General features: G+C 34.5%; 2 protein-coding genes across 5 annotated transcripts in view; one reads left to right on the plus strand and one right to left on the minus strand.

Moving 5' to 3' along the window:
• The window catches only part of LOC126977925 (hillarin), an 88,080-nt gene extending 86,386 nt beyond the window's left edge, over positions 1–1,694 (plus strand). For all 3 annotated transcript variants that reach the window (XM_050826617.1, XM_050826615.1, XM_050826616.1), the window contains exon 15: positions 1–1,694. In XM_050826617.1, the coding sequence (XP_050682574.1) occupies positions 1–137 (137 nt within the window). In that variant the 3' untranslated portion in view covers positions 138–1,694.
• Positions 1,246–25,739, minus strand: LOC126977940 (dystrophin-like). 2 transcript variants are annotated; one of them, XM_050826637.1, is made up of 11 exons: positions 25,252–25,739; positions 25,026–25,162; positions 24,752–24,953; positions 22,804–23,035; positions 21,356–21,517; positions 20,116–20,247; positions 19,387–19,634; positions 14,907–15,033; positions 11,327–11,612; positions 6,692–6,889; positions 1,246–5,133 (listed from the first exon to the last, which is right to left on the minus strand). In XM_050826637.1, exons 1-11 carry the CDS (start codon positions 25,308–25,310, stop codon positions 5,012–5,014), a joined length of 1,905 nt encoding a protein of 634 aa, XP_050682594.1. In that variant the 5' UTR covers positions 25,311–25,739; the 3' UTR covers positions 1,246–5,011. The 2 variants fall into 2 exon arrangements, with proteins under 2 accessions (XP_050682594.1, XP_050682595.1); XM_050826638.1 differs by lacking the exons at positions 1,246–5,133; positions 6,692–6,889; positions 11,327–11,612 and adding an exon at positions 13,903–13,971.
• Between the last annotated feature and the right edge of the window lie 243 nt (positions 25,740–25,982).

The following is a 25,982-nucleotide window of genomic DNA, read 5'->3' on the forward strand; positions in this document are numbered from 1 at the left end:
GGCAGTACGGGTTGGATATTTACACGCGAGAAAGAAATGGACCAACGGCTATACATCAGAACGGTTCCACGGAGAAAGAGAAACATCTATTGACGCATTGCTGTAAATATCTCATCAACAGCAGTAAACGTAATTAGTTATTACCGTTATCTACTTATACTTGTTGATAAAGAATGGGATTACAACTAGCCGGTTATTTGCCTATGCATTCAGTATACAAGAAATCCAAATAAGAAGTTACCAGTGGGAGGCTCCTTTGCTCAAGATGACGCCTAGATTATGGGTACCACAAAGTAATGTGTAAGCATTTGTTTCGGTCTTAAAGGGCGCCTAGTGAGTACCTAATGAAATTACTGGGCAAATAGACTTAACATCTTATGTCTCAAGGTGACGAGCGCAATTGTAGTGTAGTGCCGCTCAGAATTTTTGGGTATTTCATGAATCTTGAACGGCACTGCATTGAAATGGGCAGGGCGTATTAATTACCATCAGCTGAACGTCCTGCTCGTCTCGTCCCTTATTTTCATAGAAAAAAAATCATCAAGGTGGTTTATGCGACCACTTATAACTTCTTATTCAGATTTCTATGATTTACTCTCACGCAACATGACGGGTTATACTTACTGTGTTTCCATTAGGTTTAAATATAAATGGGATGGGGAACGGGATTTATAATTCCATTCTTTACATGTTCGGGTTATTGTCAATCGACAAATCAACGAACCAGATAGTTTTCTAAACATTCTACAGAATGTTAAATAGACATGTCTTTTTAAACAACTTGGAATTTTTAAACTGAACATTGAGCATGTTTCGAAATAAGAATAAAAAAACCTATATTGGGAGTGATACTGAGATTCAGATTGAATTAGGTTAATGCATAAAATATGTTACATGTGTTAAGAGAATATATTTTTATAACACTTTTAAATACTTTGTTGTTGCAGTAATAAAAGAGAAAAATTTAAAAACGGGTTTCAAATTACATTCAAACTTTAGTTTGAATTTTAATTAAGATTGTTTCTAGTAGCTTAATGCAGTTCTACGAAGTCAATCCCAATGCCACCAAAATTAATATTATTGCTTTAAATTATAAAATCCTTGTTAAACCATTAATCATTACTACTTACTACATTGTAAAAATACCATAATCTATATAAATGGATTGAAAGCTAAAATATTATTAATAAGTTTTTTGTTTACCCAAATGTAATGTAGATAGGTGTTAGAAATAAAACATAGGTATAAGAGATTCATTTATTTCACAATAATTATTATATCTTGTAAATTATATTTATGTACTCTAAGGTTGTGAAGCATTCTATTTTTTGTATGTCTATGGTCAAATTATAGGTATCTGTATAAAACTGTCAAATAGTAAGTGTCAAATTGAAATAAAAGTGGAGATTCGAGGTGATTGGCCAATTATTATTAAGTTCGGAGCCATCTTGTATGCTTTATTTGTACATTTAATTTACCTTTTTAGAAATACACAAATTTTCAGCTATTAACTCTGAAAATACATTCACGACAGGAGTTTCCTTGTATCCCATAATTCTAAGTGGCACATAGCATATATCATTAATTTTACGCTTACTTACTTAATGTATAAAATATATAACTTATCATTAATATATAAACCACACGGCAATATGTAAATTTTATATAAAATATATGGCATGTTACTTTCTATATCTACTAGTTTTATTTCGATATTCGTATCACATAGAGATCAAACCTTCGATGTCTGAGCACCTTGACAATGGACGGCTAAACTAAACCTACTTACATAACACTACTTAAGTAACCTAAGTAAAAGCGTATACGCACAAGCCTGAGGATTCAAACAATTTTTTGATTTTCTATATGGTTGGTACCATGGCATTATAATATACTTCGCCTGGTATTTCAGTTCCAGTGACAGCTGGGTCACGTGATTGTCCTAATACGTCAACAGTTGTAATGACAGTACTCCTATTTTCGAGTGAAACAACGCTATAGACTTGCTATTGATGTGAGCGGACACGACAATAGCGATGACATAGCGAGCTGTCATCTGTCAGTATGACATATATATCGTGATGTAGTTAGTACTAGGCCATCGTGGAAAGAGAATACCAGGCGGAGTATATTATTATACTATGGTTCGTACAAATCTGGCATCTGCAAATTTGCAAACTATCAATATATAAGTACGAAAATTTTACTAAAAAATAGCAAAAGCAAATATTTTTATTTGCCATAGGCTATGAAGCTGAGAGTGGAGAAGAGTTTTCATCTCGTGATGGTGGGTATGACTGCCATTTCTCTATATTATCATTTAGCATTTAAGGGTGAATTGCAGTGTAGGCAGGCCTATTAACTGCTAAAAATAGGCGACACAAAAGGAGGCAGAGCAGAACGAAATCGATCGAATATTTATTCGTAAATTCGTGTTGACAGCCCTACATACGACTCGCGTTAAGTCTTCGGGAATCAACGCTAGTAGGAAAGATGTTCTGCTTACTCGGGGCCGCGCGTTCCAAGTACTTTGATATCCTCATAAAAAAACTTACAACATATACTTATTCGAGCTACAATAATAATTATTAATCTCTACAAAACTGACAGCCTGTAATCCGGTGGTAATATAGAGAGTATATTAAGTAATATAATTGTTTTTAATATAATTATCATACATTTGAATTAAATTCACACATCAATAAAATAAAATGTTATATTCAGAGTAAATAAGTCTTTCTTGCATAGTCAATATTACATCACAGACATGAGAAAACCAAAACGGGTTCATTATAATATTACTTGGAATGTAACTGTGATAAATATATTATTTTAAATCAAGTCTTAACTAAAATAATTAATTTCAGCATTGTGTTTCAATATTAAGATGCTTAAAATATATAAATTCTAACCCCCTTTATTTTAGCCGCTTAGGAGTGTTTTTTCTCATTGCACTTAGGTCAATAGAAGAAGACAGAGTGAGAATTAGCAATGCTTTAAGTTAGCAGACTATTATGAATAAGGGGTTAGTATTTTTTTCTCTTATTCTATCACTATCCCTTTTATCAGACCCAAAGTAATGATTATTTATTATTCTAGAGTATTCGCTAGAGTAAAGGGGGGTTTTCACTATCTGAACCATAAACTTGGTATACTAGCGTAATAGACAAACACTCTCCTCATTACTAATTTTACACATGTGTGAGTGAGTGAGTGAACTGTGTAGTATTTTGCTTTTAGACAATCCCTATGACAAATATTAATAAATGGCGTCATATTCACGCATACAATATTTTATTTTCTAACACATATTTTCATAAATGATTATAATCTTAAGAAAATAGTGTTTACTGCGTATATAAAATATAATACAGAATATTTTTGTGAATATGTTCTACGGAAATAAGGACCACGAAAGTATTTACTTTATTTGGATTGTTGCTGTAGATAACAACACAATCTAAGAAAATTTATTGATGTATGCGTTACTTTGCGGAAATCCATAATTATACAAATTATTTGAGTTTTCTTTAGTGTTAATTCCGCTAATATTTGTCTTTAAACAAATCGACACGTGTTTCGCCTCTACACGAGGCATCCTCAGGACATGTTGTCTCGTCAAAATCTGGCACGAGACTCTCACACACTCTAACACAGAATACGACACCATTATATTTTTTTAATATCCGTTAAAACACAGAACAATTACGATAAAAACACTTAAATTAAAATGCGGTTCAATTTGACAGGAGACTAATGGACACTAAATTGTTTCAGAACGGTTTCACGGTCCATCTATTCCGTCTTTTTCTCGCATCTAGGTTTTTGTCTAAGGATAGTTACCGCACTTTCACACAGGGATCGTCTATTACGCTAGTTTACTGTGTTTACGGTCTGAAACGCAGGAGCCGAGTGCACTCGTTTAATTAAGCACATGTTAACTATATGCTATCGTATGGTAAGTTACCCGAGTGCACTCAGTTTGAGTGTTACAGTTAAAACCCAGCTTAATTTAAAGTTTTATGTTACCTAATATGGCCAACAATTTTATGATATTATATTTTCCGTGCGATTTAAGATTATGTTTGTCATTAAGTAATAATTTATATATAAGTAAAATAATTTAAGCGACTTAGAATAAATCAAACCAATAATGTGATTTATTCTCTCGATTCCGCCATTTTACGATACTTCTAACAGCATACAGCAAGATAGAAAAAGAAAGCGAATCTTTTGTTACGGTCACCGATTTTAATTGGCAAGCCGTATAAAGTCAGCCAAGCTTAGCTTCGTAGCTCCTTAGTATTTTCAGTATTAAACCACTAGCTGATGCACACTTTGACAAAATCTAAATTTTTAAGGTTAAGCATTATAGTACTGCCAGGTCGTCTTTACGCTAGTTTATTTTAAGTCTATGGTCACAACATCACAGGGTGTAACATCTGTATGTAGTGATAGATACGCAAATAAACCAAGACGTATAATGATAGGTCAATGTCTGAAATTATTATGCACTGTGACTATTGCCTTAACTATTTTTTTCGATAGACAAGTTGACAGATTTTGGATTAGTCATTTATAATGTCTGTGCACATCTACTTATTAGAAATAATTAAGAAAACAACTATTTTTCAACATTAAAATACGCTGTAACGCACTTCTATCATTCTACTCTGAAATACGCGCGAAAACGCTCGTAAGTGTCATGGCGGCCAATTATGACGTCACGCCTCAAAAATTCAATGACAACGCGTAATATAACAACCAAAATTTCAAACGTTCTAACCGTTACGTCATACATGTTTTTACGTATTTTACCAAAGAGGATGTAAATACTACGTAATAAGAGGCGGAACTGTCTAAGTAAAAATTGAAATTTAGGCTAGGCTGTATTTTATACCTTAAATATCTTGTATTTATATCAAAATCTGGTCATTTTTAGTATATATAATATATCTATATATTTGTTATCTTAAAATAATTTAGTGCCAGTTCTAGCCAGCACCGTGCGTTACACGATAGCCTTACTAACGTTGAGTGTGGCCCTCTGCTCCACCCCGCGAATCAGAGATCCCAGCAACCCTTCCATCTCGGTGGCTGTCTCCCGCAGCTGACTGTTGTCTATACACGATTCTGGAAATATATATTTTTATTCTTCTGGAGTCAAAGGCAAGCTATGAAATTAAGTTACACAACAATTTGCTATGTACCAGTGATATTCTTCACTTCTGGGATTAATTGCCTATACAAATTAAATTTGTCACCAAATTTTATTTACTCGAACCCGGCACCTCTCGGGTTCCGTCCGAGAACTCTTACCAACAGAGCCAACCATTCGAGTGACTCACGGTTCGTAAATCTTGTTCAAATCATCTCGGCTGTGGCTCCATCTACAGGATCTACTTTACAGTTGATCACCTTGCTCAACCCCAATATTTGCGTATAAGACAATTGACTTCAGATGTCGCTCTTTCAAATCTAAACAATTACACAATCCTCCAGTCCTAGAAGTCTGTAAGTTGTCCGTTATTTTACTAGTGCGAGAGATTTCTTTGCACATAGGTAGGTATAATATAGGTGCCTTTTTCTACCATTGAAAGTAAAGTGCAACCGTCATTATCAGTAACTTCGAAGGGCGCGGTAGCTAGTGAAATTATGAGGCTACTGAAACTTAACATTTTATAGCTTTAATTACATTGGCGCAATTAAATTTAGTGAAGATTTTTTAGTTATATGTATTTTTAGTTCAATCGTCAGGACTTAGATAATTTATTAGTCTAGATAGAGTCTCTTGCTTTTATACAACCGATAAAAACAGGCCAGGTTTAATACCTTATGGTGCGTGGTACAGCTTAACGTCTGATTCACGCGATTCGTATGACACTTTGTGTTAGACTAGGGTTACTATGGATGCGAGTTCTGACGAAAATTTGTTCTGACGAGTTCTGACGGATTCGTCCGAAGAAATAAACGCCTGGTATTCAATGACAGTGTTTACACTGGCCACGACTAACGCGTCAGAACATGCATGACGTCGTCAGAACCACTCGAGCGTTCAAACGAGTTTGATTTTTTCGCACGACCTGCGTCTGCGAATTTCGAGTGATTTGGTTTCCACCATGGATAACGGCAAATTGATCAGTCTCGTGTACGAGAACAGGTGTTTGTGGGATATGAGAGACGAAATTTACATTAATTAGGTACATGAGCAATTAGAATTAATGTTTACGTTTTATCTATCAAGAACATGACTTCTAGAGCTATAGATTATTACAGTAGGTTGTATTGAAACATAATTTCACCTGCTGGACTTACAAGATAATTTTTCAAGGTATCTCTAGTCTCATTCGAGAAAATGAAAGAAATGAAAATAAGAAAATCAAATTCATCAAATTCGTCCATCTTCGCTGGACGGCAGAAACGAACTGACTATCAGAATAACAGAAAACGCGCACAGTGTAAACGCCTTGTTCTGAAGAGTATTTCGAGAACTCGCATCCATAGTAACCCTAGCCTTAGTGTGCCGTGCTTTGCTCAAAATAGAGGTTAGTTCTAAATTCAATATTTTCGACGTTTTCACAGCTATCTAGACTATAAATGATCTAAGCATCAGGATTATTCCTGAGTAACTCATCAAGTGGACATCCTGCTCGTCTCTTCACTTCACCTCATAATAAATGTAGTAACTCACCATCCATGGTAAAGTTGTGTGTCAGGATCTGTTGCAGCCTGTCCAGCACTGTGTCCAGGTCAGAGTTCAACTCCTTCATCTTGTCGTTGCTCGTCTCCACAGAGCGAATGTCTGCGGCGTACCGTTCCTCTGTTGCCGATATACTCTGGTTTGTTTTGTCGATTTGTTTTGTTTTCGACTTCTGGTTTGGCCGCGTGTCTAATAATTAAAAATAACGCAATTTAATCTGATTGAATTTGTTTTATTATTTTTTGAAAACCTGATGCTGTAATAATATATGAAATACATCAAAACAATTTATTGTACAACCCATTTCAAATCAATAAAATTGAAGTCACACTAGATAACAATATTCTCACCTAAAATTCTTAAGAAAACCCATAGGATATATTACGATTTTATTGGCAGTCCTATTCAGTATAACCCTAATACAAATAAATATGATAATATTCCGGGGCACGTAGATTATAATTGTCTTTTAACATGGAGCTACAACGGCGACATTATATTAACGCACTTGCAGAAAAAAATAAGTTAATTCACCTAAACAAATAAATTTTCCATAATATCATATCGGAACAACCTGTAAGTGATATACGAGGGCTGCACTAAAAGTATCGGGAATGGAATATTTCCACTGTTCCTGTCATATTAAAATCTTTTTAATTGAAAACTCCTTGGTTTTAAAAATCGAATACCATTTATTTATTAAAAAAAAAATATCGGTCTTGTCAAAAGGTCTTTTCAAACTTGTTTAGTCGTTGAGAAAATGGAATTGACTCGAGAAAATTCTAGAGCGATGATTTATTATGACTTTCGAAGTGGTTTAACACAAAAACAGTGTGTTGACCGGATGATTTCTGCATTTGGTGATGAAGTGATGAAAATTGTTCGTTCGTACAAAGAACGGTTAATGCAGAATGGTATGCTAGCATTTGTTTGCCACAGGTCGTTTCTGAACCCCGTAAAGGGAACTACAACCGCGGCATCATTCTCCATCACGACAATGCGAGTTCTCACTCCACGCACAGAACAAAAGAGTTTTTAGAGCAGGAAAATATAGAATTATTAGACCATCCGCCGTACAGCCCCGACCTAAGCCCTAATGATTTCTATACTTTCCCTAAAATAAAGAATAATTTGCGTGGTCAGAGATTTTCATCACCTGAAGAAGCTGTGGACGCCTACAAAACGGCCATTTTGGAGACCCCAACTTCTGAATGGAATGGTTACTTCAATGATTGGTTCCATCGTATGGAAAATGTGTCAAATTTCGCGGAGAATACTTCGATAGCAATGTTGTGTCACTTCCTTGATTACCGATACTTTTAGTGCAGCCCTCGTAGTAGCCGCGCGCTAGCGTAGGCACTGACACCTACTTGCCTCACGCCGAGCCGTAGCCGTACAGAACTATGTACAATATGGGTAGCGCCCACGCAAGGGTGATTAAGTTTTATTGTAAACAAAACCAACGAAAATATTAGACGTAGATAATACAACAAAAAGGCACTGTAAGTATGTATGTAAGATAGCGTTTTTGGCTTTGTTAACACATTCACTGCTGTGCGGGACTTCTTAGTAGTCTTACCGGCCGTGCGGTACACGCGCCTAGCGCGTATTTTGAGGGTGCTTTATTCGCGTGTCAGAGGCGATTTCTATTTAATATTACATCTTGTCTTTGTTTTTTTTTTTTTGTAGTTTAAAATGGTCATCGACCTTACAACCAAAAATTAATAGCTAAGTAACGTGTAACCTGCTGACTTAAACGCGCGCCCTGAGAAAGTGCCTAAGTACTGAATTAAGAACGATTTAAAAAGAAAATACGTGAAACTTATATGATCTAGGTATAACTGTGTGAAACTTATGTAATTTTTCTTTATTCTGTGCTACAGAGACAGTTTTACCAACCTAGAAACAAGAATCCTCAAACAGCCAATAAACAATTAAAGAGTCAAAGGGTTTTATTTCGTTTACATTCAAAACATTGACTAATATAATGATAATCAAGAGTTCAACAGTTCATTTAGCTCATTGTTTGAAGAATACATTGGATGATTGCTTTCATATTCTTACTGGTTTTTTTCCACTTTACTTACTTTGTTAATATTTATTGTTAAACAAGAAAAAATAATCGATATATTATAGATATTGTTATATTCTCACGGCTCACATATTATATATTAATTAGAATATATTTTCTCTATAAGTGAATATTGTAATATTCTTCTGAGAAATAAAGTGCTTAAATCGTATATATTATAACTATAATGCCAACAGGAGGAACAAACATAAACTTATATTCAAATTTAAATATTTTTATTCAAAATAGGATTTAAAATCATTTATTGAACGTCAAAAACTACCCATTCAAAAGAGACTGCCTCAGACCTGAGAAGAATGGGCGCAAGAAAATCAGCGGGCTTTTTTTTAATATAAAATATGGATTACAATGTGATATCGTACAATAAACATTTATAATTAAAGAGCATGACGGTGTTCGCTTCATTCCCAGTCCGTGGTGTCATTAAAGAAAATCGTTTATGCTATAGTAACCTTTCCCACACAAACGTTTTTTAACAATTCTTTTAAATTTCGTAACATATTTGTTTTGTACATTTTCTGGGATCATATCGTAGAAGCATATACATCGCCCAACAAAAGACTTACTAACTCGACCCAACCGAGTAGTAGGCATTACAAGTTTATGTTTGTTCCTCGTGTTAACATTATGAATGTCACAGTTTCTAGAAAATTCCTCAATGTGCTTATGGACATACAGAACATTATCAAAAATGTATTGAGAAGCAACAGTCAAAATGTTTATTTCTTTAAATTTTTCTCTTAATGATTCTTTAGGACCTAGGTTATAAATCGCGCGAATAGCCCTCTTCTGCAGCACAAAGATGGTATTTATATCGGCCGCACTGCCCCATATATATATAATAAAAATATAAAATATATAAAAATATGTATATATGGGGCAGTGCGGGCAGTTATATATATATATATATACGAGGGGCGGTCAAAAAGTTCGCGGAATGGCGGGGTTGGCGGGGGTGAGGTCGCTCCTCCAGGTAGCCGCTACTTGAGTAACTCATAATTACTATATATGCCAATTTCTAGCCTAATTGGGTCATTAGCTTTCGAGTTACAAACGAGTGAACAAGTAAATCGGGAACAAACTAGCCACTATGGAGAAAATTGAACATCGCGCCGTCGTAAAGTTCCTCACCAAACAAGGAAAAACGCCTCAAACTATTTTGCAAGAGATGTTAGCTGTTTACGGAGACTCTGCTCCTGGTAAAACCATGATTTACAAATGGCACGGCCTTTTCAAGCAAGGAAGGGAGTCAATTGAAGATGATCCTCGACCTGGACGGCCCATTGAGGCCACTACGCCGGAAATCATTGAAAAAGTTGAAAAACTTGTATTGGAAGACGGAAGGTTGAAGAAGAAACAACTTGCAGCATCAGTTGGAGTATCAGAAACCACAATTTTAAATATTCTTCATCAACATCTTGGCATGAGTAAAGTGTGTTCAAGGTGGGTCCCGAGAATGCTCACGCCGCTGCAAAAACGTGAGCGCGTCAACTGTTCCCGCGAGTATTTGGACCGCTGTGGAGAAGTTAGGGAAGAAATTATGGCCCGAATTGTAACCGGTGATGAAACTTGGGTTCACCACTATGAGCCTGAGTCAAAGCAGGAGTCGATGCAGTGGCACAAAAAAGGCACACCACCCCCAAAAAAATTTAAAGTGTCGCAATCGGCCGGAAAGATCATGGCGACTATTTTTTGGGATACTGAAGGTATTCTTTTGATCGATTATAAAGAACGTGGTGTTTCTATAACGGGAGAGTACTACGCTTCCCTATTGGACCGATTAAAAGAAGCTATTAAAGAAAAAAGAAGAGGAAAACTGACAAAAGGTGTACTCCTTTTGCACGACAACGCGCCCGTTCACACGAGTCATGTTGCGACGGCTGCCATTCATCGATGCGGTTTTGAACAACTACGCCATCCACCCTACAGTCCAGACCTGGCCCCTAGCGATTTTTATTTATTCCCAAAGATGAAGAAAGAGCTGCGTGGAAAAAAATTTAGAGACGATGATGAAGTCAAGTCGGCGATTTCGGCGTATTTTGACGCCCAAGACAAAACCTATTTTTTCGACGGTATTAATAAGTTATATGCCAGATCCCAAAAATGTATTCGTGTTAAGGGGGAATATATTGAAAAGGAAAAATAACATAATGTATCATTTCATCTTTTTTCCCAGTCATTCCGCGAACTTTTTGACCTCCCCTCGTATATATATATGTATGTATACATATATATATATGCCTACTACTCGGGTAAGTCGAGTTAGTAAGTCTTGTGGGGCGTTGTATATGCTTTAACAATAAGTCCCTGGAAAATGTTCAAATCAAAAATTGGGAATTGAGCAGCTACCCTCAGGCTATTAAATAATATATTTCCACGATATTACATTGTAAACATGATTTTTTTTTAAAAACTGAGTCCGCTGAGTTCATTGCGCTCTTTCTTCTCAGGTCTGGGCATACCTTATCGAATGGGTTGTAGTTTTTGACTTTCAATAAATGATATTGAAATATTTGTAATTGAACTTCACTCACCATTATACCAGTTAGTGATATCGTTCATAGAAACAGCAGATATGCTGTCCGAAGTCGCGTGAACAACGATGGGTTTCAACGCATCTCCGGACATTGTCAGTAGATTCTGACTCTCGTGTTTCGATGTGACGGAGAAGTTTCCAGAATCCATACTGAGCACGCGCGGTGGAGCTTTCACTGCAGCTGCCAATTTTGCCTGTTTCTCATCAAGTGGTATGGGACTGAAGAGGTCAAACGCTTGGGGTCGGTCAACCTTTTCTGGTTTTGTGTCATTTGTTAAATTATCCTGAAAAGAATTATTACATTACATACTTTCTCCATATCTTTATATATATATTTCTTGCGTGCGTGTGTATGTCACTGAACTCCTCCTAGACGGCTGGACCGATTTTGATGATTTTTTTGTGTGTTCCAGTGAATTTGAGATTGGTTTAGAGTCTCAATTCTGTCCATATAATATAATTCTCCTGCTCATGTGTATGTTAGTGAACTCCTCCTAACGGCTGGACCGATTTTTCAAATTTAAGACGTGTGTACAGGACAACGTCTGTCGGTTCCACTAGTTAATATATACATTCGTAACGAAAATAATTATCTATCAACAACATAGGTACCGTAAAGTGTATCACTTTAAAAACAACAAATTGTTTAGAATTGAAAGAGCGACATCTCAAGTCAATTTCCTAATATGCAATTATAGGAGTGTTGAGCAGGTTATCAACTGTAAAGTAGATCCTGTAGATGGAGCCACAACCTTAGAGTTGAACAAGACATACCACGATTTACGAACCATGCGTGACTCGAACGGTTGGCTCAGTTGGTAAGAATGCTCGGATGGAACCTGAGAGTTCGGATTCGAGTCCCGCATCATTTATAAATTTTGATTACAAATTTAATTTGTTTAATATAAAATTTATTGAAGTAGGCGTTACTTTGCGGAAATCCATAATTATACAAATGATTTAAGTTTTCTTTAGTATTAATTCCGCCAATATTTGTTTTTAAACAATTCGACACGTGTTTCGCCTCTACACGAGGCATCCTCAGGACGTGTTTTCTCGCCAAAATCTGGCACGAGACTCAGAAATATTCATATGGTGTCCAAGACTATTTTAGGTAGTCTGTCAGTTGATAAGTCGGAAGAAAAAGCGAGCGAGTTCTTAATGACTTCTCCGACTTATTTCACCAAATTCAATATTTAATTTACCTAACTGAGAGGTCTAGCCTATGCATATACCATAATAGACGTAGAATATATTATCACATAGACGACCTTACAGCCCGATAATATGTCATCAATTTTAATTTGTCAATGTGTTCGTTAGCTAGTTAGGCTATTTTTAAAATACTAACAAGCTAATGTCAAGTGTGGCTGACTGTTTACGACTTGTCAGTGCAAATGTTCAAAGCAAAAGTATTACAGTATTACGTTATTCAAAAGAATTGTTAAAAAACGTTTGCGTGGTAAAGGTTACTTTAACATAAATGACTTTCTTAATGATACCACAGATTGGGAATGGAGCGACCGCAATCAGGCTATTAAATAACAAGTTTAATTGTACAATGTTACTTTGTTACTTTGCAAATGTTACTTTAATTGTAAAACATATTTTTGATGAAAAAAAAACCCGCTGAGTTTGTTGCGCCCATTCTTCTCAGACCTGAGGCATTCATTTTGGAATGAATTTGAATTTGTCAATCCAAATCTGTTACAGTAAAATTACTCGGTCGGATTAGCTTATCCTTTCTATCTTATCATATCTCTATTAGAGATGTTCTTCTCTCTAGCACGCTGTTTGTCTATACGGTAGTATATTGTAAGTCTATCTACTATCTTTTTTGGATAAGAACGAACGAACGGGTTCCTGATGAGAAGTAATCACCGCCGCCGATTCTTTCTAACAACGCCAAAAGAATCACAGGAGCGTTGCAGTTTTAGGACGGTAGTAGGTATATGGTACGGTTCCTTGAAAACCGCACTGTGGAAGAAGGCTACACACCCAGATGGTGAGGGTGATAATTTATTTTGTGGCTTGTGGTGCGAAGGTGGATTTGAGCTTCAGGGTGATCCCAGCAGGTTAAAAGCCACGTCTCTACGCAGCATCAAGCGATCTAGCCTCATGAATCTGGCTTTTATAAAGGTGGGGTAACCAAACATCCTCGGAATTCGTTAGAATTTCTTACAGCTATAACCAGTGGTAGATTTAATTCACTAGGGGCAGTTGGGGCAAGTGCCCAGGGCGGCAATTTTTTTAGGGCGGCAAAATTTTGAAAGGGAAAAAAATTTTTTTTAGTCTTATCAAGATTGCTCAATATAATTAAGTAATTTTGTTGATTAATAATTTTTGGTTGAATTGATAATTCAAGAAATTCAATTTATCCATTAATTGCAAATTATAATTTTGGCACGTTTAGTAAAAATTAATAATAAAAACGATTTAATCAATTTATTTCCTTGCAGACAAATATTTATTCATGTTTTTAGAATATGTAAAATATAATAAAGATTCTGCAATAAATTTGTTATTTTAGTTTCGAAACATAAATAATATTAAACTATAAGTTTTAGTTAAATTCCAGTATTGGGGCGGATTTTTTTCCGGTGCCCAGGGCGGTATTAAGTTAAAATCCGGCCCTGGCTATAACTGAAACAAAGTTATTTTCATTTATCGAGAGAATTCTGTAGTTACAGAAAAATATTTTCTTTTAAGCATTTTGTAGACTTTTTTTATCCAGTTTTGTCATTGGTACATTACCTAAGTAATAAGAGTCAATGACACTTGTGCAATGTTTCTAATTTGAAATTTATTTCTTCTTTTTTGTTTTTTATTAATTCTAAGGACTAAAAATAAAAATAATTAGGTAGTTATAATTAAAAACGAATTGTATATTTAATCTAAAATAATTCAATATACTTAATCTGCATATTTTTTTTATTTTGAAAATTTACAGTGCCAATTTATTCACAATAATCAACCCCCCACTTTTAAGATGTTTTTGTTACAAACTCTGTATACAAAGCATAAAAGGCATTTATTTTCTCAAAGTTGATTCCTTTAGAATTCTTTTTGATGTCATTTCTAATATACTAGATACTACTACCGCTTCGGAAAAAATGGCGCTCTGAGAGAGAAAAAGCGGCGCAAGAAGCTCTCCCAGCATTCTTTCTTTTGCGGTTTTTTCAATAAAAATATACAATTTTGTACAATCATTTATATCGCTATAAAATAATCACAATCTAGTCCCAGGCTGTCCGATCATTCAGATGTTCAGCTGTGGAGTAATAGGATTTACGACAGAGCCATTTTTTTTTTAAAAATTTAAATTTATTTATAGATAATGCCTGAACAGTGGCTGGGACTTAATTATAGAAGTGTATACATTTACCCTTAAAGCTATTATGTATCTTATTATACAAAAACAATTATTCAAATAGCACTGGTTGATAATTGTGTTCAGAATAATAAAAAACTCAACAGCTTTATATTAGCTTTTGCCTTATTGTAACTACATCGAATGTACCTCAATGATAAAAAAATCTGCCTATAAAACAATAAAAGAAAAATAAATTAATACAAACCTTAAGTTCCTTTAATCTATTTATCTGTGCTGATATCTGATCGTAGTGAATGTCCACTTTGGACTTAATTTCATCATCACTGTCTTTAGCTATATGTTGCAACTGGCATGAAATCTCTTTGAGCGCTCTGAAAATAAGTATTAAATAATTTAAAAAACCGGCCAAGTGCGAGTCAGACTTGCGCACGAAGGTTTCCGAACCATTTTGTATAAAAACATCACCTTAATAATCATGTTTGTTGTATGGGAAGCGGGAGCCCCCTTAAATATTTATTTTATTATGTTTTTATTATAATAATAATAATAATCTTTATTTGCATTTGAATAAGGTCAGTTTTACAATCGTTCTTATTTTATTTATATTACGTTTCTCTTATTCTACCTACAAGGCATGCAAATATATACACACCGGCACAATTAGCGGAACAGAAAAAAAGTGAGACTATGAGATAATAACGCATATATTTGACGAAAATGTAATTAGACACAAAATAACAAATTGATTAACATCTTTTAACAACGACTTTGAAAAGTCTTCGTTACTTTTTATTGAAAAATAAAGAAATTTGAAATAGGGAAGTGAAATTTTTAGATGATTATGAACCATCACAAAAAATAAATAAAAAAGTAAGCATTAAATGATTTAACAATAAAACTAAAGCAAAATTAATAACGAGTGTTTCCCCCTCTTGCTCTGATTACGGTTTCCATTCGTCTGGGCATGCTACAGATTATGTTATCGATGATTTCTTGAGGCAACCGCTCCCACTCCTCAAGTAATGCGTTTCCACATTCATTCAGATTGTTGGGGGGTGGCATTCTGGATTTAACCCTTCTTTTTAGCAAGTCCCAGACATGCTCTATCGGATTCATATCGGGGGAATTTTCTGGCCACTGCATCACCGGTATACCTACGTGGCTCAGATATGCCTGTACCGATTGTGCACTATGAGCACGAGCATTATCTTGCATTATAATAAAGTCGTCACCAATAAATGGGGCAAATGGTACAACATGTTCTTCTAAAATGTCTCTGATGTATCGATCTGCTGTCATGGTCCCTCCTGTGACTATCACTAACTCCGTGCGAGCTCCCAAACATATCCCTCCCCAAACCATAATCGAGCCGCCACCATAAGCCACTGTGTGTTCAAAATTAGACTGTATGTGGCGTTCTCCTTTGCGTCTCCATATTCGCTGTCTCCCATCGATCTGTTTTAAAAGAACTCTGCACTCATCAGTAAAGAGAACCTGCTGCCATTCGTTCAAATCCCAATGACGATGTTCTCGCGCATAGCTTAATCGGTTTACGCGGTGACGTCTCTCAAGTTTTGGGCCTTTGGCAGGTATATACGACCCTAAACCAACTTCTTCAAATCTCCTGGGAACTGTACGCTCACTTACTCGTACTCCTCGAACGTCTTCCAGTTCATTTCGAGCTTGTACAGCCGTTAATCGCGTATTCCTATGAACTCCAAGTTGTAAAAAACTGTCATCTCGCCTCGATGTACATCTTTTTCTACCTTGACCCCTCCTCCTCACAAGAGAATTAGACGATCTGTACCGTTGGATGCTGCGATGAATCGTTGATACTGATCGACGAAGCCTTGATACAATCGATCTGTAGGTATGGCCATTTCTTCTCATTTCATCAGCCCTAATGATTTCCAGTGATGTTAAGTCAGGCATAATAAAGAGCTTTTAATAAACAAAATTGCCTATAGAATAACAAATTTATAAAAAACCATTAAGTGCAATTTTTCAAAAAAAATACAATTACGTAGTTATTACTCGAACAAGTTGACAAAACGTATTGTTCGGGAAAATAAAACAAATGAATGAAGAAAGTGTATGTCATCTAATTTTCTATTTTCAAATTTGACAATAAATTAAAAAAATATCATAACTAGCCAGTTCCTCAAGTAAAAGATTTTATTAGCTATACAATAATTATAGTTGTAATAAAATAGTAATATTCATGTCAAATTTATATGTCAAAATTCCTTAAATTTAAATAGTCATTTATTGAATAAAAACAATTTTTAATTAGCCATGTTGTTAATTTGTTCTTAAGTTGATTACATTTCATGTCTTTTAAATGGTCTGGTAACTTATTATATACTAGCTGACCCGGCAAACGTTGTTTTGCCATATAAAGTATAATTCACGCGATAGTTTTATAAGTAATAAAATACTGCCTATATTATAGCCTGTACATCAATTTGTTCTATTGTCAATAGTTTTTGCAGCGCACGCAAAAATAAGTTTTCGATTTTACACCTTGTGTTACAAAATAGAAATTTTATTACGGATCCCTAATTTTCAAAAAACAACATAGCCTTCCTCGATAAATGGACTACCCAACACTGAAAGAATCATTCAAATCGGACCAGTAGTACCAGAGATTAGCGCGTTCAAACAAACAAACACTGCAGCTTTATAGTATTAGTATAGATTTTTATCGCCATGTAATGAACATTTTCTTGGCAGAGTGTCAATTGATATTTGGGTACAAGTAATTTGTTTGGGTATCGAGTGTTCCTGGAAGAGTGAATTTTCATTTTGGTGAAATATTCCGGGTGTTTATGTACAAATACACACATATCCCGAATATACAAAGAGGGAAGTGTTAATATTTTCTTTTTATAAAAAGTGGCTTGCAGCTATCCATCCAATGTGCATTGCATATTGCACGGATACATTTTTTTTGAACTCTGAAAGCTCGAATTGCGTCCGAAGAATTTCCCCAAATGATGAGTCCATAGCACAGTACGGATGACACATATCCGTGGTATGAACACCACGCGGCTTGTTCTGATACTGTCTGTCTTATTCTCCTAATGGCAAAAATAAACCTGTCCAATTTATTACAAATGTCTTCAATATGTTCTCTCCATTTAAGATTTTTATCAATTATTATACCAAGAAATTTAATATTATTTATGTATTCAATCATTGTACCATTATATTTTATGTTTAAATAATTATTAAAATCCCTGTTAGTATTAAAATGGATTATTTTAGTTTTTAATATGTTTAAATTTAAGTTATTGTTATTAAGCCATCTGGTAATGTCATTTAGTGAATTAATAATTGTATTTTTTAGTGTAATTGTGTCTTTATCTTTAATAATTAATGTGGTATCATCGGCAAATAGCACATATTTATTAATTGTAGAGTCTGGGAGGTCATTGATATATGATAGAAATAGCAAAGGACCGATAATACTTCCTTGTGGAATGGCGTAACTCTGATTTTCTCTAAATTCCGAGGTGTGAACAATTTTTGTGGACTTTTTATTGCATTTAACTATTCTTGATATTTCGGTACGTTGTTTTCGACTTTTTAGGTAACTTTTTATTAAGTTATTCGCATTGCCTCTTATTCCGTATTTTTCGAGCTTATACAATAAATTTTCATGTAATACCAAATCATAGGCCTTCGACATATCTAGAAAGATCGTTGCTACAGCGGCAACAGAAATATGTGAAAAATACAATTAAATTATTAAAATTCAACTGTCAAACTTTCACGGTTCATGAGATACAGCCTGGTGACAGACAGACAGACAGACGGACGGGTACGGACAAGTGATACCCCCTGCTCATTACAATGTAGTGCCGGTCAGGTTCCTTGAAAATCATACAATTCTAAGCGACATCGCAATCGCTCGACACTTTCGAGACATAGGTTATTTCGTTTCATTAGCCCAGTCACTTAGTCACATCAACTAGCTAGGGCGACCTTTAAACCGAAACAGAATTATAATAAAGGGGCCTCCCACTAGTATTCAAACAAATATTATTAGTAATTAGTACCTACGATAGTCCCTATACTTATAGGTCCTATCGTAGGTACTCTTATGTGTCTGAATGCCGACTGAACGCGCATCAAACGTCATTATGTTCAAGGGGATAGCTCAAGGGTCGAGTAATTATTAGTCTCACGGGCGTACCGCCGTATCTGCCATATCAATGATATGTCCGTAAACAAAAATGAATACAAACTTTTGCTGCTTTCGAAAAAAAGCTAAGGAGAGTGTTCTAGATAATTTTAATGAGTAAATATTTCTTTTAATTATATGCAAACCTTTTTTTTTCCATTGTGAGAGAGCCTTCATAAGGGCCTCCAAGCAAATTTTTATACGGGGCCAAGGCACGCAACGCCACAGGTTAGTCTATTCAGGACGTTCAGCTGATGGCAATTGATACGCCCTGCCCATTACAATGATGCCACTCAAGATTATTGAAAAACTCCAAAATTCTAAGCGGCACTACAACTGTGCCCATCACCTTGAGACATAAGAAGTTAAGTCTCATTGGTTCCAGTAATTTCACTAGCTACGGCACCCTTCAGACCAAAACAAAGAAATGCTTACACATTACTGCTGCACGGCAGGAATAGGCGCCGTTCTGGTACCCATAATCTAGCCGGCATCCTGTACAAAGGAGCCTCCCATTTCATACACATTCTGTACTTACATTGTCTGATTTTCCAGCTGTTGTATGATGTCTTGCAGGGTAGAGGCTGGATTGCCGGCACTATTACCTGAAGCCTTCCCCACGGTAGACGTAAATATGGCCGGCTTACTCCTCTTGAGAGAGCCCTGTCTCTTATCAGATTTTCTCTTATGAGAAACCTTTTTGCTAGCTTTCTTTTTCCCCGATTTTGTGCAGAAGAAAAATTTCTTCATGCCTTTTATAAAGCTGAGACATTCATTAGGTTTAACCTGGAAGAAAATTAAATCATTTAATTTAGTTTTTTTTAAGGAAAAGGACAAACGACCGTATGGGTCACCTGGTGATATGTGATCACCGCCGCCCACAAACTCTTGCAACACCAGAGGAATCACAGAAGCATTGCCGGCCTTAAAGGTAAACGCGTTTTTTAAGGTATCCATGTATCATCTTGGAGACACTGTACAAATAAGCTCATTCCACAACTTTGTTGTGTGTGGAAAAATTTTTTTTTAAAGTACGGGTTGCAGTCATTACATCATTTATACCCAATTAAGTTTGGCACGCATACTCATAAATTTAAATAATTAAATAAAACGAGAACATCCATTCCATTCCCAATATCTAGGATAATATATGCATTTTATTAAGATGACAATTTTGCAAGGCAGCCATCTTGGATATCAAAACTGATCCCAAACTTGTTCTCTGAACACAACATTACTCATGTCATATACTTAAATGCAATCTCACCTCTCCGTTGACAACTTCGTACACCAAATGTGTCTTCTTATGACCACTTACATGGCTTAAGTCTTTGTCATATAAATAGCAACTTTCACAAAAGTAGATATCACTGCATTTAGCACACTTGAATTTCAAAACCTTAAAAAAAATGAGAGCATTGTTATTAGTCCCAAATAACCATTATTAATAATAAAATACAATAAACAAATAAAAAATGGCTGCCAAGTAAATAAAAAATGGCTGCCAAGTAAATAAAAAAATATTTCTATACTAAAGCATAGGTAATAATAATCTTATGATATGATAGTTGGATGAGATTTAGATATGGAACCCTTTCCAATTGAACCATATTATTACAATATATTTTTAATTATTACATTACAGATATGTTTTCGGTCTTCCAAACTTATGTAGTATGTTTATTTGACACTGTCATGATAAAGGAAAGAAAAGAGAAGTAACCTTACACACATGAGAAGGTATTCAAAGATTGTGTGCAAAATTTGGTACCATCTGGCCACTACTCTTACAAGGGCTTGAACCCATGCATACATGGTGTTTTCACATACAACAGGCAATAATAGATGTCAAGTTGTGGAAAATAATAACTACTAACAATTGGCATCTATGAAGTTGAAAATAATTAGGTTCAAATCCTTCTACTATCTTAATAATCTAATATTCTATAGCAGGCCTTTTGAGAGTATTTTACAAATTTTCAATTGAAACCCTTTTTCTATATTATCTCATATTTTTATTAAAATACTAGCTGACCCAGCAAATGTTGTATTGCCGATATTAAAATCGCGATACAAAAGTAACTGTTGATCGTAGATGCGTAAAAATTTGAAGTTGTATGTATTTTTTAATGCTGTATGTATGTATTTTTTATTTATAATCAAACATTTGAAAAAAAAATGTAAAAAATAAATAAAAAATAAATTCGTGTGGACCACCCTTAACATTTAGGGGGATGAAAAATAGATATTGTCCGATTCTCAGACCTACCCAATATGCACTCAAAATTTCATGAGAATTGGTCAAGCCGTTTCGGAGGAGTTCAAAGTTTAACACCATGACACGAGAATTTTATATATTAGATTGTAATAGCCCGCATGATTACTCTATAATTTTAAAATTATAAAATATTACTTCATAGGAATTAAATAAACATCATCTTTTTGTTCAACTCCTTGGGCAAAAATAAGATTAAATAGAACAATATTTTAAGTAAGGTACAATTTACCTGTATTAACATCTGTAGGCACCCTGCACAATTAACATCAGCAGTGGAAGAGTTCCTACTTGACACTACCCTCTGTACAACTGATAGCCATCTTGTGCTCGAGCAATTATTGACACCCCACTCAGCAACATCACTTACACTTACACCCAGCATGCCGGCACTCTGGAATATTAAAAAGTGTATTAATTTAAAATAATTGTACCTGAGACTATAGCACAGTGGATCGTGATCGACAAGTCAATGAAGAGTGCTTCTTGGGTCAATCTTGAGAAAAAAAAAACATTATAGAACTATTCACAAATTTTGTTTTACATTACTAAAATCGGTAATTATGTACCATCTTATGAAAAGTATGGTCAGGACATGCAGATTCAACATACTCCAGTCACTCATTAGTAAAGTTTAGAACTTTAGACACTAGAACGCGTTTGTTTTGTAATAAATAAACTCACAATTTTGAAAAATTAATATTTTTCATTGACATTTTAGAGCAGACCTACACTTACATTGACTAAAAAAATGCAATTATTGTGCGCAAAACTAATACTTATGTCATCATGACAGTCTACCTGGACGACAATCCTCCATCACACATACTTCAAGCCTCAGGAGTCGATCAATCATAGTCTAACAATTTTGAGGTAGATCAACAGCAGTTAAAACTTGAGCACCCCTGATATAAATGTGTATAAATAACAAAAATTTTCTCTCTCCATTACCAGTTAATAGTTAGTGTAACACAGCTAATGACATTTTAGTGCTCATGGTTTTCTCTTCAAAAGATAAGAGATATCGGCATTGGCATCTTCGCAATAAGGAAAATTTAAAATTGTTGCCAAATTATTTACAAAACCTTGTAACTGGCAAAGCACATCCTAAAATTGGCCTAGATTCAATACTAATGACACTCTTTTACTGTATGGTCACTTTGAGCTGATAATGAATGGTAAAGACTGAGACTGACAAGACTGCTTCCATATTTTATATGCCTTTGTAATATTTAATACTTAAGATTATTGATTGTAAGTCACTCTTTAAAATATAACAGTTAAAATAAAGGCATAAAAGGCATTATTTGCTCAAAATTTCTTCATTTAGATTTTTTGATTTGTTAAACTTCATGATTGTTGTGCTCAATATGTGTGGTCCATATGATTACAGCACAACAATCAGTTCAGAGCCAGTGTTCCTATTTTTGCTGTGAAGCAGTAATAGGCAAATGAGACTTAATATAATTTGTCTCAAGATAATGAACGAATTTGTAGTGCAACTCAGAATTTTTGGGTTGTTCTAGAAAGCTGAATGGCACTCCATTGTATTGCAGGGCATAACAATTAACATGTCTATCCGCAAAGGTATTAAAATAAAAACTAAGACAGATAGTACCTAGAAAATAATATTTTTAGTCCTTTTCCCTGTGGCTTATAAATAGTTGTAAAGATAATCACCTTCCTAAAACAGGCACTAATATCATCCTGCACCTGATCTCTTGTGCTGCCCAAGTACTTGGTCAGCGCATTGACATGTAACAACAACGCCAAGAGTCGTCTGGGAGAAACACAACCGTTATGATCAGCACAACAGTTAGCCAATGCTTGCCATTTGTCCAGCTCAGACTCTTCACTCAGCAATATCAGAACAGTTTTAGCAGCTAGAACCCTTATTTGTGTATTCCTGTGCCTGGAACCATGCATCATTAACTTTTATTAGCACACTGCTGACACACAACATTGGTGATTTAGCAACTAATGGAGTGGTGCTTTGTTTCCACAAGTGTTGTGTTTACAAAAAAAATATGGCACTTGAGCACCTTAACACTCCGTGCATATTGTATCGGATAGAGAGGTTGTTATATAGCATGTCGCATATTGCTTAATGTGGTATTTTGCAGTATAGATAACATTACACTTATTTGAGATTTTTGACATATATATTTTACTAGCTGACCCAGCAAATGTTATATTGCCATATAAAGTAATTAAAATATTCAATAAAAAAATTTTGAAGTATAAAAATAGATGAAACCGATTCTCAGACGTACCAAATATATTGTACTACAATTATTGTATTCAATTGCTAATATCCTAAACACAGGGAAACTTAGTTAGGAGTTAGAGCTCAGCCATGTACTAGTAGATTGTTGTCATAATGTAGACTACATACCTACCACTCCAGCAAAATATCAATTTTCTGGGAAGGCACCAGCTTTTATGTCTGCTTCACATAAAACCTACTGTCTGTATGTGCCTAGGTTCTTTAAGAAGTCCTAGCAATAAAAACTTCGTACCTACTTGTCTAGATGCACTTACCAAACATAAGTATATAGGCTTCTTAATGTTTGTATCTAAAGGTTGTGATGTATAATGTTGTGTAGTAGGTATTATGAGTATGTAGTAGCATGTACATGGCTTTTTTGTATAATACGTTTTTCTTTTGAGACAAAATAAAATATTTGTATTTGTAATTGCTACCTTGCACCCTATAGCGGATTTTTTAATGGAACAGAATGATGTAAAAATAGAGATACAAAAATAGTAGAACTATTTTTGATTCGATTTATCGATAATAGAAGGGCGAAAATTTTAAGTTGTATGTATTTTTCAATGCTGAATTATAATAAAATAAAAACAAAAAGTTTTGTCCAAAAATTAAAAAAATGTTAAGGGTGAACAACTGCAACAACAATCACTCGGGGGTATGAAAAATAGATAGTAGCTACTGAATTTGCATGTAAAATTTGGTAAAAATCAGTAAAGCCGATTTGGAGGAGTAAGGTAACTAACATTGTGACATGAGAATTTTATATATAAGATTATGAAGTGAAGTCACACATATTACAGTGTGCTTGAAAAATAAATAATTACTAAGAAATTTCGATTTATTATAAATACCTACAAAAATTAATAAGATTCTTAAATTTTAGGAAAGAATATAATTAAACAAAATAATTATTTTTCTTTCCCTTTCTGAGGTTAGCAGTGAATGTGTTAATGATCATATTAATTAATTGGTTCAATTATATAAAGTTTAAAAATTTAAATAAGATTTTTTTCATAGGGATCTGAGAGGTAAGTGTAGATGGTATATATTTTGTTACCACAAAGTGTCTGAATTGTGAACTCTCATACTAATATCTGTATGATTATTGATTACAAAAGGCAATTTTTGAAGTCAAATTGACTGGGTCTGACATCATTGAATTGAGAAGGTGCTGGGTGAAGGTGAAGGGCTGTCCCAAGGCAGGTCCTGTGTGTGCCATAAAATTAATATATATTTTACCTTTCAGTTAGAATCACAGCAAGCACATTAATTATATCTCTCTGGCAGGTGTACTCAAATAAATATAAATTTACAATCAAACCTATAAAATAATAAAAATATGAGAAATTAACTTACACATCATACACATTGAGCAATAAATTTATTACTAGATCTACTGTAACATCAACATCACCAACAAATGTACCCTCTTTTTCTGCAGCAAAGTAAATGTCAGCAAGTACTGACTCCAATTCAGTAGTGTCTAAAGACAAACTACTCTCCGACAAGCTCAATTGATGCCTTGCAAACACACCAGAACTTATCCTCAAAGGTGGAACTAAAAAAAATTTATGTAGGTAAGTTTAAAAATTATAATATAAACCTAAGCAAGAATTTTCCTAAAACTTACCTCTCAATTCCTTCTGCAATGCAAAAATTTTTAATGCTATTTTATATGCAAAGTATTTAATACCATCATAAACCTTAAGACTTTCTATTATTTCTTTAAAATTTGGATGATCATAATCTTGCTTTCCACTGTGTTGACTAAAACGTAAATAAGCGTACATATTATTCAAAATTATTACTTAGTGAAAGTTTTAAAACTGTAGCTAAAGGGTAAAAGTTATTCATACTCTATATAGCATGGGTATCCAGCTTCGTTTTCAATTTTTCTCCATCCTTTTGAAGCCATTTCAAATAGATTGTAATAATATTATTCATAACATAGTTAATAGTGTTTATTTGTATATTTTCAAAAATTTGTACAACATTAATTCACAATACAAATTATATAGATAACGGTCGATTTTTATAAGTTACAAGGACAAGTGACAAGTCTCCGATTTTATAGTCCAAAGACATTTTTTTTTGGTTTTGTTCGTCCATCTAGACAGGCAAAGGGGTCAAAAGCCCATACAGCCATAATAGTCCAAGGACAATTTTCAGTCTTTAAAAGGCACCAAAGATAATGTCAGGCTTTAGGAGTTCAAGGCATGAAACTATAGTACCTACAATAAACATTTTACACGGTCACCTAACACATTATTTTGTTCTAGCAGCGTCTGCAGAGAATAACACATTTGTTACTTCTTTGATACACCTCGTCCTTTTTGCATCACATAATATTATTTAAAATTCACTATTTTGATAGCTGGTCAGCGTATTCATTCGTTATGTGTCAGGACAATTTGAGATTCGTTTATTATAATTGTTTGTATTTGAAGTATGACCATTTTATTTTATCCGTATATACTTGCGTAGAAGATCATCTCTAACGGAGATATAGCAAGATAGAAACGGTACCTAAGCGAATCTATTGTTACTGTAAAACTTTTTTAATTGAATGGTTCTGAAATTTCAGCCA

This window comes from Leptidea sinapis, chromosome 46 (assembly GCF_905404315.1).
Source record: "Leptidea sinapis chromosome 46, ilLepSina1.1, whole genome shotgun sequence".
Lineage (NCBI taxonomy): Eukaryota > Metazoa > Arthropoda > Insecta > Lepidoptera > Pieridae > Leptidea > Leptidea sinapis.